At 41.6% G+C, this 15,113-nt stretch overlaps 1 protein-coding gene across 1 annotated transcript in view; it reads right to left on the reverse strand.

The window, feature by feature from the left end:
* The window catches only part of ZNRF2 (zinc and ring finger 2), an 86,357-nt gene extending 73,508 nt beyond the window's left edge, over positions 1-12,849 (reverse strand). The window contains exon 1 of the mRNA XM_061165438.1: positions 12,332-12,849. Within this exon, the coding sequence (XP_061021421.1) occupies positions 12,332-12,788 (457 nt within the window). The 5' untranslated portion in view covers positions 12,789-12,849. The remainder of the gene's footprint in view (positions 1-12,331) is intronic.
* Between the last annotated feature and the right edge of the window lie 2,264 nt (positions 12,850-15,113).

Genomic DNA, 15,113 nt, shown 5'->3' on the forward strand with positions numbered 1-15,113 from the left:
ACATCTTTAAGTCCTGTCCATTGGCTTATAAAAGTTCACTGTCACACTTTCATAATATAAGAAATACTTTTTCTAGTGCTTGCCACATTATAAAGCTACTTTCTTTAAGAAGCCTTAAGACATTAAGTATGTGGATATATAGCAAAAGCAAGAATAATGTCAATGGAACGACAGACAATTTGGTCCCCAAGGGACCTCAATTTTCTGTGGCATAAGCTTGTCAGATTTCTCAAATTCCTCTAGAGCTCTTGACTCCGAAAGAGGAAGACTGCTTTCAGAACACCAAGGAATAATGCTGACAGAGCTAGTTTACCACCCTCTCTGAAAAAAGTGAAACCACCTCCTTCTCTGAACAAGCAACAGCACGCGCCTTTCTACAAGTATCATTATGACTCTCTTTAGCGCACTAACCTGCAAGAGGATAGGCCTCTAGGTTGCTGTCCTAATCATTTGTTCTTATACAGCAAATTTAATTACCCTTTTGGAATTTGTAAAAAATGGGAATTGTCTGCATTAGTATATTCAAATCCAAGGCACGGACATAGCTGTTTTCTTAAGCTTCATTATTCTTTAGTCTATCCTAGAAACTGAAGCCCAAGAAAATGAAAGATGAAGGTCTTAAAACAAGCTTTATTGACCTCAAGGTAGAAGTTGTTCTCACCATAACCAATGACCCTTTCAAAAATATCTAATATATCAAAAGTGAATGCAGCTAACCAAGTCCCAGATTGCTTTTAAGAACTTTAGTTAGGCCCTTTAAGAATACTCTTCTCCATATATACTAAAGGAATCTCCAGGCTGAGGTTCTGTCTTCCTAGTCACCCTTTCTCAGTCCATGTAGCTTGATACATGCATCATATAAAAAATGAGTAGATTCTTCTCCTGTTCTCATTCTTGGTGAATACAGAATCCATGTTCAAGATTCAGTACAGTCTGTCTCACTGTCACAACAGCCTTAAGAACTCCCTTTTCTGGTTCTTCTTGCATAAGACTGGAATTTCTACTAACTAGCTGTTACTTTGGATTACAGTTACATTGTACACAAAACTTAGGATCTTTGACTCATTTATACTTCCTGATTTATATACCAAAATAGAAAACATAAGAAGAAAGAAAATTGGATGCCTAGCTACTGTCTACTTAATTTTTAAAAGATTTAGACTAAACCAAAAACATAGGAAATAACCAACTCTTTCATCTTTGTTCAATCACTTCTTTTTTTTTTTTTTTTCATTTATTTTTATTAGTTGGAGGCTAATTACTTTACAGTATTGTAGTGGTTTTTGTCATACATTGACATGAATCAGCCATGGATTTACATGTATTCCCCATCCCGATCCCCCCTCCCACCTCCCTCTCTACCCAATCCCTCTGGGTCTTCCCAGTGCACCAGCCCGAGCACTTGTCTCATGCATCCAACCTGGGCCGGTGATCTGTTTCACTATAGATAATATACATGTTTCGATGCTGTTCTCTCGAAACATTGTTCAATCACTTCTCTACATTCCTTGGACAAGTTACATTTCTCCCATGTTCAGAAGCACTGATCCTAAAAATAAAGCTTCCTGAATGCTGTCCTCTTCCTAATAACTGACAACTTGAAGAAACAATTAACCACTATATCCCACTTTGACATACTGAATACCATCTAAAACATTTAGTATCATTCAAAACCTTTTCCAATCAGATAATTTAAGATTAAAGAGTCAATAAAGTTTAAGGATAAATTTAAGCATCAATTTTAAAATTAAATTTCTCCTTTATTTGAGGTATTCACACACTCAAGTATCCTACTATAAATCTATCACTGGTTAAACACTGTGGGTATTCTCAGGCTAAGTGTCCATACATTAGAAGACAGTGTTACCACAGGGAGGGAGTGGCATGAAAGGGACAGAAAAAATGGGAGTGGCAAAAAAAATTTTATTAACCTTTCCAATGTCTCCTATTTTTTTTTTTCCCCAGTGTCTCCTATTTTTAACTTTACAACTACCCCAAACCCTCAACTACCTATAATTATGACTCCATTAAATTCAAGAAGAGACAAACCTAATGTATGATACCGCTGTGGTTCAGTTGTGAAGTCATGTCTGACTCTTTGCAATCCCATGAACTACAGCATGCCAGGCTTCCCTGTCCTTCATTATTTCCTGGAGTTTACTCAAATTTATGTTCATTGAGTGGTGATACCATCCAACTATTTAATCTATGATAATAGATGGTATAATAGACGACACAATAATCTATGATAATAGAAATAGGTAATATTAATCATCTCTAAGAAGTACCGTGGGAATGACTTGGAAGGAGTGTAACAGAACTTTTGGGGATAAAGAGAGTGTTTCCTACTTTTGACAGTGTGTTGGTTACACATGTATTGTCAAATCTATTTGTCAAAACTCTTTAAAATGTAAATTAGGATCTGTGCACTGCAACATATGAAATGCATGTCCAGTTACTTGTCGTCTCGGACTCTTTGAAACCCCATGGACTGTAGCCCACCAGACTCTTCTGTCCAAGAGATTTTTCAAGCATAAATTCTGGAGTGGGTTGCCATTTCCTACTCCAGGGGATCTTCCTGACCCAGGAATTGAACCCATGTCTCTTGTGGCTCCTGCATTGGCAGGCGGATTCTTTACCACTGTACCACCTGGGAATAAGTAAAAATACAGCAAATGCAGAATTGTAAGTCATCTAACTTCTGATGTTCATCTTCAAATAACCAAAGAAATTTCTCTATATTTATGAAATGCAAATGAGTCAGTGCTTGTGAAGTCACTTTTCTAATCCACAAATTATCACATAAAACAGTATTAGTTCTATATTTAAAGAGACACTAAAAGTGGTCTATAATATTAAGTATTCCTCATTTAAGTTTTCTCTTAGGAAACTTTTCTAATGACATTCCTCTGAACAATTCTTTACATGGGAAGATGGTGGAAAGAGTGAAACGTGGGAATTAACTGAGATTTAAAGGTGACCAGATGCACTGCTTTCGAAGATGCACTGCTTCTGAAGGTGTGTTATAATAGACAGGAAATCTGAAAAATTCCAAATCAAGACCTCAGAGGTCTCAGACCAGAGCACGCCAAAACACCAGCAAAGCAGCATGCTCCTTTATCAAATGCCATGTCATCCAGGTTGCCTGAGACGCAGTAAATCATACAGCACAAAAAACGCTAAGTTTTTTGGATACTTCCCTGGAAAAGTAGCATATATTTAAAAGAAGTGACCTGCTTTAACTTCTCACCAACCATCTCCCTCAACCATCTCCAACCACCCACAAAATATACTCAAACTGATCAACAATGTTTGCAGCATTTCAAACACTTATGAAAAAACAACTATTAAGTACAGGATAATTTTATTTGTAAGACAATTTTATGATTGCCACATTTGTATAGTCCACATTATACCTATTTTCTTTGGCTCAACAATTCAGTTTACATATATTTACTTTACACAAGTAAAAATATAACATCTCTCTGCAGCAGTAAGTTTTTATATACGATTTAAATACACAATAATTTTAGTGATCATTAGCTGTGTTCTCAAACACAAAATGTACTTGAAAACACTGAATTTACAAAGTTTACCTTCTGATTAACACAGTACATGTGCTGTAAAGCTTAATCCAGATATTCAAGGGAGATTCATGGGAACAGAAAACACATATATAAAAACTAAATATCTGGATTTTTTTTTTTTTTTTGCAAAATCTGAGAAGTTGAGAAAAGTAAAGGACATGGTCTTTCTGAAGAGGGTGGGAATGAGAAGAGGGATATGAGTCTTGAATGTTTTAATTTTTGATAGTAGTTCAAATGTTAAAAATATAAAGATATACGGATTAAACCTCACAATACCACAAAACAAGATTTATTCTTATCCTGATTTTAGAGGTGAAAAAACTAAGGTATGGAGTGGTTACATAACTTGCTTAAGGTCACACAGTGTGGATGGACTCAACCCAGACAGCCTGACTCGAAAACCCGAACTCCTCCCCGTGATAACAGAACACAGCCGTCTCATTCTGAGAGTGCATTCCATCTCCTTCACTTTGGTGACTGATGTATGGATAGGCACACAACTTAAATCAGAGTCCTCTTGCTACAGCTGGAGGAAAACATTCCCTTCAGGCCACTAAGATGACATGTAGATGGAAGTAACCATAAGCCAACATGCCATCACCTTAAATAAAGCCTATACACAATATAAAAGGATAAAACTAGGTAACAAGCAAAATGAAAACGAGGGTGTGGGTGTGCATGCAGAGTACATAATGAGAAAAGCTGGGCTGGATGAAGCACAAGCTGGAATTAAGACTGTCAGGAGAAATACCAATAACCTCAGATATGCAGATGACACCACCCTTCTGGCAGAAAGTGAAGAAGAACTAAAGAGCCTCTTGATGAAAGTGAAAGAGGAGAGTGAAAAAGTTGTCTTAAAACTCAACATCCAGAAAACTAACATCATGGCTTCTGGTCCCATCACTTCATGGCAAATAGATGGGGAAACAATGGAAACAGTGACAAACTTTATTTTGGGGGGCTCCAAAATCACTGCAGATGGTGACTGCAGTCATGAAATTAAAAGACGCTTGGCTCTTTGGAAGAAAAGTTATGACCAACCTAGACAGCATATTAAAAAGCAGAGACATTACTTTGCCAACAAAAGTCTGTCTAGTCAAAGCTATGGTTTTTCCAGTAGTCATGTATGCATGTGAGAGTTGGACTATAAAGAGAGCTGGGCACTGAAGAACTGATGCTTTTGAACTGTGGTGTTGGAGAAGACGACTCCTCCCGTGGTGTTGGTGTTGGTGGAGGAAGACCGTTCAGAGTACCTTGGACTGCAAGGAGATTCAACCAGTCCATCCTAAAGGAAATCAGTCCTTAATATTCATTGGAAGGACTGGTGCTGAAGCTGAAACTCCAATACTTTGGTCACCTGATGTGAAGAGCTGATTCATTTGAAAAGACTCTGATGCTGGGGAAGACTGAAGGCGGGAGAAGGGGACGATAGAGGATGAGATGGTTGGATGGCATCACCAATTCAATTGACATGAGTTTGCGTAAACTCCGGGAGTTGGTGATGGACAGGGAGGCCTGGCATGCTGCAGTCCATAGGGTCACAAGAGTCAGACACAACTGAACTAAACTATGCATGCACATACAGAATTTCTCAATTTCAGCTCCACAGATGCTGGTTCCTGAACTTGGTCCTTTGAGTCTGTGAGTTATTGTTAGGACTCTTCCTAATAATTTTAAAGAACCAAACTGCAAACAAACTACAGTTGACCCTTGAACAATACAAATTAGAACTATGGAGGTCAAATACTTGGACTTTTTTCAATAGTAAATACTCCAGTACACCATGAATTCTAGCAAACTCCAAGAGTTAGAGAAGGACAGAGGAACCCAGCATGCTGCAGTCTACTGGGTGGAAAAGAGCCGGACATCACTTAGCAACTGAACAATGACAGCACACCATCTGCAGTTTGGTTGAGTCCTCCATTCCTAACCATGGATACAGAGGAACGGCTATTTCAGAGAAGGGCTACAAGTTAAACTGGACTGCCCAGAGCACCCGCACCCCAAAGCCCCATGACATTCAAGGGTTGGTTGAATATAAATCCTCTACATCTTATCTAGTTGACTCCACTTTCAAAAAGCTAGATATCCAGAGTCTAGCAACTCTTCACCAACTTCAGTGCCGTGACTCTGTCCTGGTCACTTATCTCTTGCCAAGGGTTTTGCACCTTTGCTTGACTCTTGCTCTCTAGGGCCTACTCCCACATGTGCCCAGAGCAATCTTTTAAAAGCCTAAGTCAGGTTATATCACTCTCCTCCTCAAAAAATATCTGCAATGCCTCCCCATCTCTCTCTAAAACAAAACTCTAAAAACCACATCAATGGTTATAAGGCGGTTCATGCCCCCCATCCTAGCCCTTATCTACAACCCCTTGCACACCAACTACACTAGTGTCATAACTGTTCCCAGAACACACCCGGTACTTCGTTCATTACAATCATACCTAAGCACCTTTCTAGTTACTGTTCCTTCTCCCTGAGTTTGCTATTCCCCTAGAGATTCTTCATGGCTTGTTTCTTTAGTTTCTGCTTGAATGTAACCTTATCAGAGAAGTTATCCCTAAAACCCTATTTAAAATAAAAACAAGTCTATACCCCTTGATCTCTACCCTTCCACTCCCATTTTTCTGCATCGCATTCAAAACCCTCTGAAACACTGTATATTGATATTTTACTTGTTTGTTTACTGTCTCCTCCAAGTTTAATATAAGGCCTATGACAGTGCGGAGATTTCTCCACTTCTACATCCTTAGGACAGTGCAAGGAAAAGTAGGTCTTCATCAAATATTTATTGAATGAGCTCTGGAATACTGGGCAGTCATTAAAAATAATGCTATAAAAAATTTTAACATGATAGAAGAAACTGATTAAGCAGAAAGAGCATTTAATCAAAGAATATGTAACCAATGCATCAAAAAAGAAATCACAAGGGAAATTAGATAATATTTTTAACTGAATGTTAACAAAACACTTCAAAAACTGTGGCATTCAGCTAAAGCAATTCTTGGGAGAAAATCTGTAGCCTTAAAATCTTATATTAGAACATCCAAAAGATTTAAAAATCAAAAGGATATACAAGAATGACCTCCAGATTTTCTATCTAAAACATATATATGGGAAAAATAGACATCAACATTTTATTCTGTTTATTTCCCATGGTGATATTAGAAGTGATTTGCAATTTCTTGTATATGCCTTTCTGTATTTTCCACATTATAGCTTTCTCTAATGAACACATTTTAATAATAAAAACATTTTAAACAACTTCTTTTCCTTGTGCTTTAATTGTAATCACTGGCCTCCTGCTCTGCCTCTCTCTTAAAATTCTTGCTCCCCAGGAGTCTATGCTTGCGCCTCAATTTGTATCCATCCCTCAGTAATCTTAACCACTGTTCAGCTCCATTTACAAAATGCAAATTGGCAATTTCTCAATTTTTTTTGTAATGTCCTAAACTGGAGACACATTTCCAAATGCTTAAAAAATGCTTCTAGATAGAAATCCTCAAAATTTAACAAGCCTAAAGGGACTCATTATCATTTCCTAAAGCTTATTATTTTCTTCTTTATTTTTAATATTGGTTAACGACATCACCACACACCCCAGTTTCCAACTCTATCAGTTCTATCTTAGAGAAGTCAAGTATATAATCATCTCAAATTCAACTGAGCACCAAGCAAGAAACAAGCCCCATGTTTGTATACCTGACAACTACAATGGCCAGCCCCTAGAAAGGGATCGATTCACACTAATTAAAGCAATACTTAGCATCTACACTATTGTAACTTCTTCCAAGTAAACAGAAAATTCAAAAATATGGTTAGAACAGTTGCATGTTTAGCTGGTTAACCTAAATCTATAATCAGTGTGGGCACACGTGATTCCTGCCTCCTGATACTTAACACCTTTCCGTCATTCCCTCCCCCCTGAGTATAAGCAGGACCTGTGACTTGTTTATAACCAATGGAACGCAGCAAGGGCCATGGGCTGAGTGTGATTACGTGTACATACTTACATAAGAGTGTAGCACCGGCCCATCTTGGGAGTCTCTCCTTTGCTGGCTTTGAAGAAGCTGCCAACAGCTTAATAACCATGAGGAAATGAACTGTAGTATTTAATAAGCAGCATAGAAAACTACCTGCAACTGAATACAATCATAACCTACGCTATTTCTGAACTCTGTTCATACAAAGGGCATGTTTGTTCCAATTTCTAAACACTTCAATAAGTGCAGAACAATTTAATTCATTAACACCACCAGTCAAGTATGTACATATATGTAAAATTAATTAGGAAGTATTTTGCCACATATAGCAATTCCTATACTTCTTTTTTAACCTATTTGCTAATATACCCAATTGTGCAGGTACCCAGAATACATACTAAGTATAACCTTAACACAATTCTTATAAAAACTGAGAATTAATCAGTGGTATTGGTAACCAGAAAATAAATAAGTGGTTACCAGGCAAAGTAATCCAATTGGAGAGGTCTGGGGGACTTGCTGGAGACACTACCTGTTAGTAAAACGAGGGAGCTTGTACTGGCTTTGCAGTCAGCAAAGCATCAAAAGTACTGAGGTCAGGCAGCTGCTCTCTCATCAGACGGTGCCCCATTGCCCACAAACCAATCCTCCCTTTGGCACCCGCTCACCCTGCAGGCGAGAAAACGCAAAATATTCCCAAAGCAGAAACTTCCACGACGGAGCCCATACTTTAGCACAACAAAGTATCTAGAGTGTTTTAGGATTATGTGAGATTACAAATGAGAAAAATTAACCACAAGAGTTCTTGATTTTGGGGGGTGGATGGGGGAGGAGACGGGTGACAGGATGGTGATTAATTAGTCATTTTTCTGAAGCAAACATTTCTCTTCTACCACACGGTTAAGTTTTCAACTGAATAACAGAACATTCAGGAATAGAAAGCAGATTAATCACAATATCCCCAATTCAAATATTCCAGCACTAAATACTAGTAAGAGTGACTGAGCATAATTCAACACAGCTAATTAATGCAGATAATCTTAACACCTTAAAACCCACATCCGTCCTGAAGATTGAGAAATTGGCCTAGAACTACAAATTTTAACATATTTAGTTTTAAGCAATGACAAACTTCTTCAATAAAAGGAAGCAATTGTTCGTAAGTAACAGGAGGCACCTGAATTACAATCACACACCCTAACTTAAGCCAATCAATTAGGAGGTAACCAAAAGCAACCCAGTACCATCAATAAACTGTCTAGATTAATTCATCTCTCCGTCTCACTTCCAGATTCAGAGATACATGAGGACCCCACATGACTTCTCTAGAAATGATCTCCATTGACTGGCATAATTTTATAGTCTAATTTACCTTCGATATCCTTGCTGGATCATTAAACACTATTTTACCATCCATCATAATTGATGTTGCAAACAGTAGCAACTTGATAGTGAAAAAAGTGTAGACATACACTAAAGCCAAGAAAATCCTAAGATACCATCAAGTTTTCAATATTAGACTATTCCCTTAAAGACCTGTTTTAAAACAAAGGTGATTAAATTAAAAAAGGCTTTTATTCACTGTAAAACTTTTGTTAAACTCAGCACTCTGAAAAGAATAAAAAAAGAAACCTACTTGATCTAAAAATTCCTGTATGTTTTATAATCATACTCTGATATACAACTCAGTTCTAAGAATTCTAGGAAACTTCTGTAAACTGAACATAAATTAAGTACCTCTCTTCTATTTCTCTAGAGAGAATTAAATAAGAGTGAATATAGCCAAAATACATGTCCCAAAGAGAGCAAAACATAAAACCAACACAGAAAACCTCATTTAATTTGGTAATTCATTACGCTGGAACTAGTTAACAATTCAACTTGCCAGACTTCTAAATTTTTTTAAAGTGATATTGTTTAGATTTTCCTTTTCCATAAGGGAAAGATAATTTTGTATCTGATTAGTACCATGTTTTCCTATTAGGAAACAGTAACAATACAAACATCAACTAAAGTTCTATAAAATTACAGAAATAACTTTCCACTAATTTAGAAATAATCCTTTCCTCAACTTTCAGATGGGAGTTCCTTTTTATTGGCCCAAACATCTGCACAATTTCTAACTGAATAAATTACTAAAAAATTAAGTCAACATGGAGTAATAATGAAGTCCAGTTTTTAAAATAACATTCAGGGACTTCCCTGGCAGTCCAGAGGTTACGACTCTGCCTTCCAATGTGGACGGTGCAGGTTCGATTCCTAGTCAGGGAGTTAAGATCTCATGTGCCTTGGGGCCAAAAATTAAAAATGTAAAACAGAAGCAATATGTAACAAACTCAATAAAGAGTTTAAAAAATTAAAAAGCAAAATAAGATTTATCATCTGGTTTCCTAAATCTCAGGATGATGACAAACAGGGTTCTATTAAGTTTCCCTAATGAGCCCAACTACTGAAATACAGATAAAAAAAAATCTCATTAAAGCAAATGCCACTAGAAAGATGCTTTTTCACTCTCAAGTGTATTCCATCTCCAAGTCTTAAGTGGGATTTAAGGTACTGGCACTTCGATCTGTTCCTATCATTTAGAAAGAACAGGTAATTTCTCTGATTCTCTTCCAAGTTTTCTCAACTATGGTTCCTCATCTGAACTAACAAACACAAAATTATCCCAGTGACTGTTTTCTCAAATTTCCTAAGAATGATACATAACTAGAAACATTCCAAATGCACAAGAGACTAGTTAACTAACTGCACACAACAGATACTTTTAAGACATTGGGGCTCCATTCTCTACAGAGACTTGGTTAGGAAACCCACAGTTCTCATTGTCACTGTGCCTCCACTAGGCCCCAATCATGCTAACCCCTAAAATACTAAAAACGGCTAACGTGTACAAATCTAAGAATTCAGAGAAGAAAACAGATAAATGCTTTACTTCTCCAACTTTCAGCAACTAGATCTTCTTCACCTGCTATTTCATTAAGACTTGATAGCACAGGTGTCAACTATTTGCCCCCACTCCCAGATGAAATATTTTAAACCCATACAGATAAACTTTGTTAAAAGAAAAAAAACAGTCCTTTAAAAAAAGTTAAGCCATCAGTATACCAAAGAAGTTACTAATCTGATGAACCTTTTCCTATTCCCTTTCTTTAGCAAGCTGTTATACATAACTACATGCAAATTTTAATCTTAAGATAAACATATTTTTTTAGGACCAGCTTAGCCTTTATTCTTGCCACTAATCTCCCATTCTTAAGAAACTGTCTTTTGTTATTCTTCGATTTGGTACTACAGGACCTTCAGCTGTGTTAGTTATGAATCACAAATCACAGTACAGTCAGCACTAGTTCTTTTTCTCAAAAAGAAATTTTTTTTTAAGGGCCAATCTTAAGAAAAATCAGTATTTTTAGTTACAAAGAAAAAAATCATTTTATAACAAGTAACTAAAGTAAAGGTGATTAAACAGTTGTTTTCTATTTTGAATATGCAAAGCGGTATTAAAAAGATGGGGGAAACTAAACATGTCACCCCAATTTTTAATTTGTGCTAATGTGAATATTGACAGTACAGAAAATCAGAGCAATTACATTATTGAACATTTCACTTTACCAACTGCCTGCTCAAATTTCTCACATTTATAAACATGAGTAAAGGAAGCACAGAAATAGAGAAGATGGTGTTTTCACTACTCACCTGTGCTCAACTGTAATTGTAGGTAATATCATGATGTGTAAAGAAAGAAATGATATGGAAATATTTATCTTCTATTGTCTGCATCTCTAACCAGATTTAACTTCTACTCTTCATGAACTGGGAAGGGAGTGTCTTAATTCATTTACCATTAACTGTTCCGAAGGAAAGTAGAAACCATAAAACACAACTGAAGAGGTCGAATTTGCTTTCCTCACATCAGGGGTACCCCTCCCCCGTTTCTATCAATTCAAAAAGACATGCCGTTTTGCTACTAAAATTTCCATTTTTCACAGGGTCTTTCTTGAATCCTAGCGAGCACAGCTTTTCAAAAACACCTGGGCTTTTACTGCATCTTGTAGGCAGAGTTGTAATGATTATTGGTTTCTTTCCTTAAGAAACAGATCTCAGTTTTTTAATGCTCTGTCCAAATTAAGCAGGACTCACATTAATCATTATCTAAAGCAGCAGTTTCCTAAGGTTAAAAATATACTTTTCATTAACACATTCACCCAATTAAAGCGTACACAGTAGGTGGGACTACCGACACAAGACTTGAGAATTACAGTTCTACATTAAGTTACTCCAAAAGCGACAGCTCTCTCCTTTTTCAAACACTCATCTGTTCATTTGAGACTCTGACTTTTGGCCTTTAAGAACTGCTCACCACCGGAGTCACCAGATACAACCACATTTAGCAACGGGTCCTGACTTCCTGCTACTAAAAACCACAAACACCAGGGTTATTGCGTTTGTTTTTAAAACAACATTTGCTCCCTTCACCTCCGGGAGCAAACAAGGGCTTTCTGTAGGAGAGAGCCACGAAGAGGTGAGGGTGCACGCGGGGTTCAAAAACCAAACACTGGGGTCCCGCGGTAGCGGCGCTGCAGGGGTTAAGAAGCGCTCTCTCCCTCTGTCTTTCCCTCCCACCCCCAAGAGGGGTGACCCGGCCCGGCCGCGCGGCGAACCCCCGGCGCTCAGGCTGAAGGAGAAAAGGAGAAGGGTAAAAATAAGCGCAGCCGCGGCCCACGTGCCGCCCGCGGGAGCCAGAGAGGGAAGGGGCCGTACCTCCAAACATGTGCGGCGAGAGGTGAGCTGGTAGGGAGCCGATCACCAGGCGCGGCCCTCCGGGACCCCCGCTCGCCGGCCGGTCCCTGCCGCCGCTGCTGCCGCCGTCCTCCGGGCTGCTGTGAACGGAGTCCTGCGAGCCGTACGGGCCGCTGCTGCTGTTGGGGATGCTGAAGGTGGACTGAGCCGCTCGGGCCCCCGACGCCACGGTCCCCACGGCCCCGCCAAGGGAGCGGCTGCGCGGGGCCGCCGAGGCCGCCGCGGCGCCGCCGGAGGCGCTGGGCTGGTGCGCGCTGGGCACCTGAGCCGGAAACCGCCCAGCAGCTGCGGCTCGCGCCCCGCCGCCCGCGGTCCCGTTGGCCCCTCCGCCGCTGCTGCTGCTGGAAGGTAAATCCGAGCCCGAGTACGCGCGGGTGCGGCCGTTAGCAGCGGCCGGGCCGCTCTGCTTGGCGCCCATGTCCGCCCTGCCCCGGGCCGGGCCCGCGCACAGCGCCCGGAGCGCCGGGAGGGCGGGAGCGAGCGCGGGAGCGAGAGGGCAGGGCCGAGGCGCGGAGGCCGGCGCAGAAAGAAGCCCGCACGTCCAGGGCCGCCGCCCGGCGCCCGCCGCGCTCTTCTAAGGGTGACGAGCGAGATCGACGGCCTGTCTGGGGACTCGGGAGACGAGGAGAGACGGTGAGGAAGGAGGTCCCGGCTCCCGCGGGCGCCGATCGCTGGCTCCGGCGGGAGGGGCGGCTCAGGTGGCTGCGCGGCTGCCGCTGCTTTCGGTTCTGGTGCGCCGCGACGGGCCGCTGCCGCTCTCTGCCGCCGCCGCTGCGCTCTGCGCCCGGGCCCTCGGCACCGCCTCCTCCCGGGCGGCCGCCGCTACCGCCGCCATCCTCCTGCTCCCACGGCGGCTCACGGGTGAGTGGGAGGTGCCCGCCCAGACTCCGCTGGGGCCACCTTCCCTCCTCCCCCAGCCGCCCAGCTGTTATTAACTGAGAAGGAGGAAAACCGGGTGGCGCGGGAGGGGAGGACGCAGGAGGAGAGGGAGGGGCAGCGCGCGCTTCCCGGCAACCGTCACCGCGCTCCCCCAGAGAAGGAGGGGCCGGGGGGTAGGGTCTGGACCACGAAGGTGGGGGGTGCTCAGCGGGGAAGGAGGTACTGCGGCCCTCGCACCGGAAGGCGGAGGAGCAGCGCGGCCCCAGGGTGCGCCCGAACCCGTGTGTTTGGGTCGCGCGCGGTGACCCCGCCCCCGCCCCCTGGCGCCGCCGGGCGGATTGGCTCCCACCGGCCTGGCCCCGCCTCCCGCCTCGCCGCGGCCTTCCCGCTCCTGCCCTGTCTCGCCTAGGTGCCTTGGTGGGGTAGGTGCTGCCACCCGCGGATTCGGTGATGGACAGGTCTCTGGCCCCGCCCTCTCCTGCAGGGCGCGCCCCCTCTCCACCGCGGGGCCTGCTCTGATTGGAGGGACGGAGCTCCTCCGGGCGCCAACCAGAAGACGGCCCCTCCTCCTGCACGTGGCCCTCGGACGCTGGACCTGACGGTGGGTAGTCTTCACCTTCTTAAAGCTGAGGCTGGGAGTGTCTCTGTCCTCTGTCTCTAGCCATTGCGTTTGAGTGGGTGTCGACCTTCCTCCTTGATGTTACTCCAAGTGCGTGTTTTAAATAAAGCAGAAGCTCACCAATCTGATGATAAAAAACTGAAAACAAAAGAAAGAACCTAGGAAGCTGAAGGCAACTTGATCTGAATTAGATCTATCCCATTTAAACACTCCGACTGTGGAGAAAGCAGAGTTAATAGAACTAAAGATAATCCAACATGATCTTCAGCAGTAGAGCAAAAACTGGCACAGAGACAGCTGCAACCGTTTCATAAGACCTGGGGTCTAGGTCTGGGACCAAAACTAAGTGTAATAAGCAAATCATTTTACCTTTGTGGACGTTAGTTTCCTTACCTGGGATGTTTGTATCAAATCTCCACAGCACCGCTGCTTTAAAACCCTGTAATTTCTCTAAAATGGCAATTAATACTAGGTTGGTGCAAACGTAATTACGGCTTTTGCATTGTTTAAATTTTCCATTTGATATTGGAATACATTCTTAAATAAAAATGGTTGTGCTGTACATCATTTTAATGCACATTTCTTACTTGGCTGACTTACTTGTTTTTGGCTGACTTATTACTTGTTTATATTTATTTCAACTATGGAAATGATGTTAGAGAAAAAGCAAATTCAAGCGACTTTCCTATTCGAGTTCACAGAGACAACTCACAACAACACATTTGGCCCAGGAACTGCTTACAAATGTACAGTGCAGTGGTGGTTCAAGAAGTTTTGCAGAGTAGATAAAAGCCTGAAGATAAACATAGTGGCTGCCCATAGGAAGTTGACAATAACCAATTGAGAGGCTTACAACTACATGAGAAGTTGCCCAAGAACTGAACATCAACCATTCTACAGTTGCCCAGCATTTGAAGCAAATTTGAAAGGTGAAACGCTCGAGAAGTGGGTGCATCATGAACTGACTAAAAATGAAAAAAATCATCATTTTGAAGGGTCATCTTCTCTTTTTCTACATTAGGTTCTTCTCTTATTCTCTGATTGTGATATGTGACAAAAAGTGGATTTTATATGAGAACCAGCAATGAAGTTCAGTGGTTGGACCGAGAAGAAGCTTCAAAGCACTTCCCAAAGCCAAACTTGCACCCAAGAAAGGTTATGGCCACAGATTGGTGGTCTGTTGCCAGTCTGATCCACTACAGCTTTGTGAATCACAGCAAAACCAACACATCTGGGAAGTAGGCT

This window comes from Dama dama, chromosome 18 (assembly GCF_033118175.1).
Source record: "Dama dama isolate Ldn47 chromosome 18, ASM3311817v1, whole genome shotgun sequence".
NCBI lineage: Eukaryota > Metazoa > Chordata > Mammalia > Artiodactyla > Cervidae > Dama > Dama dama.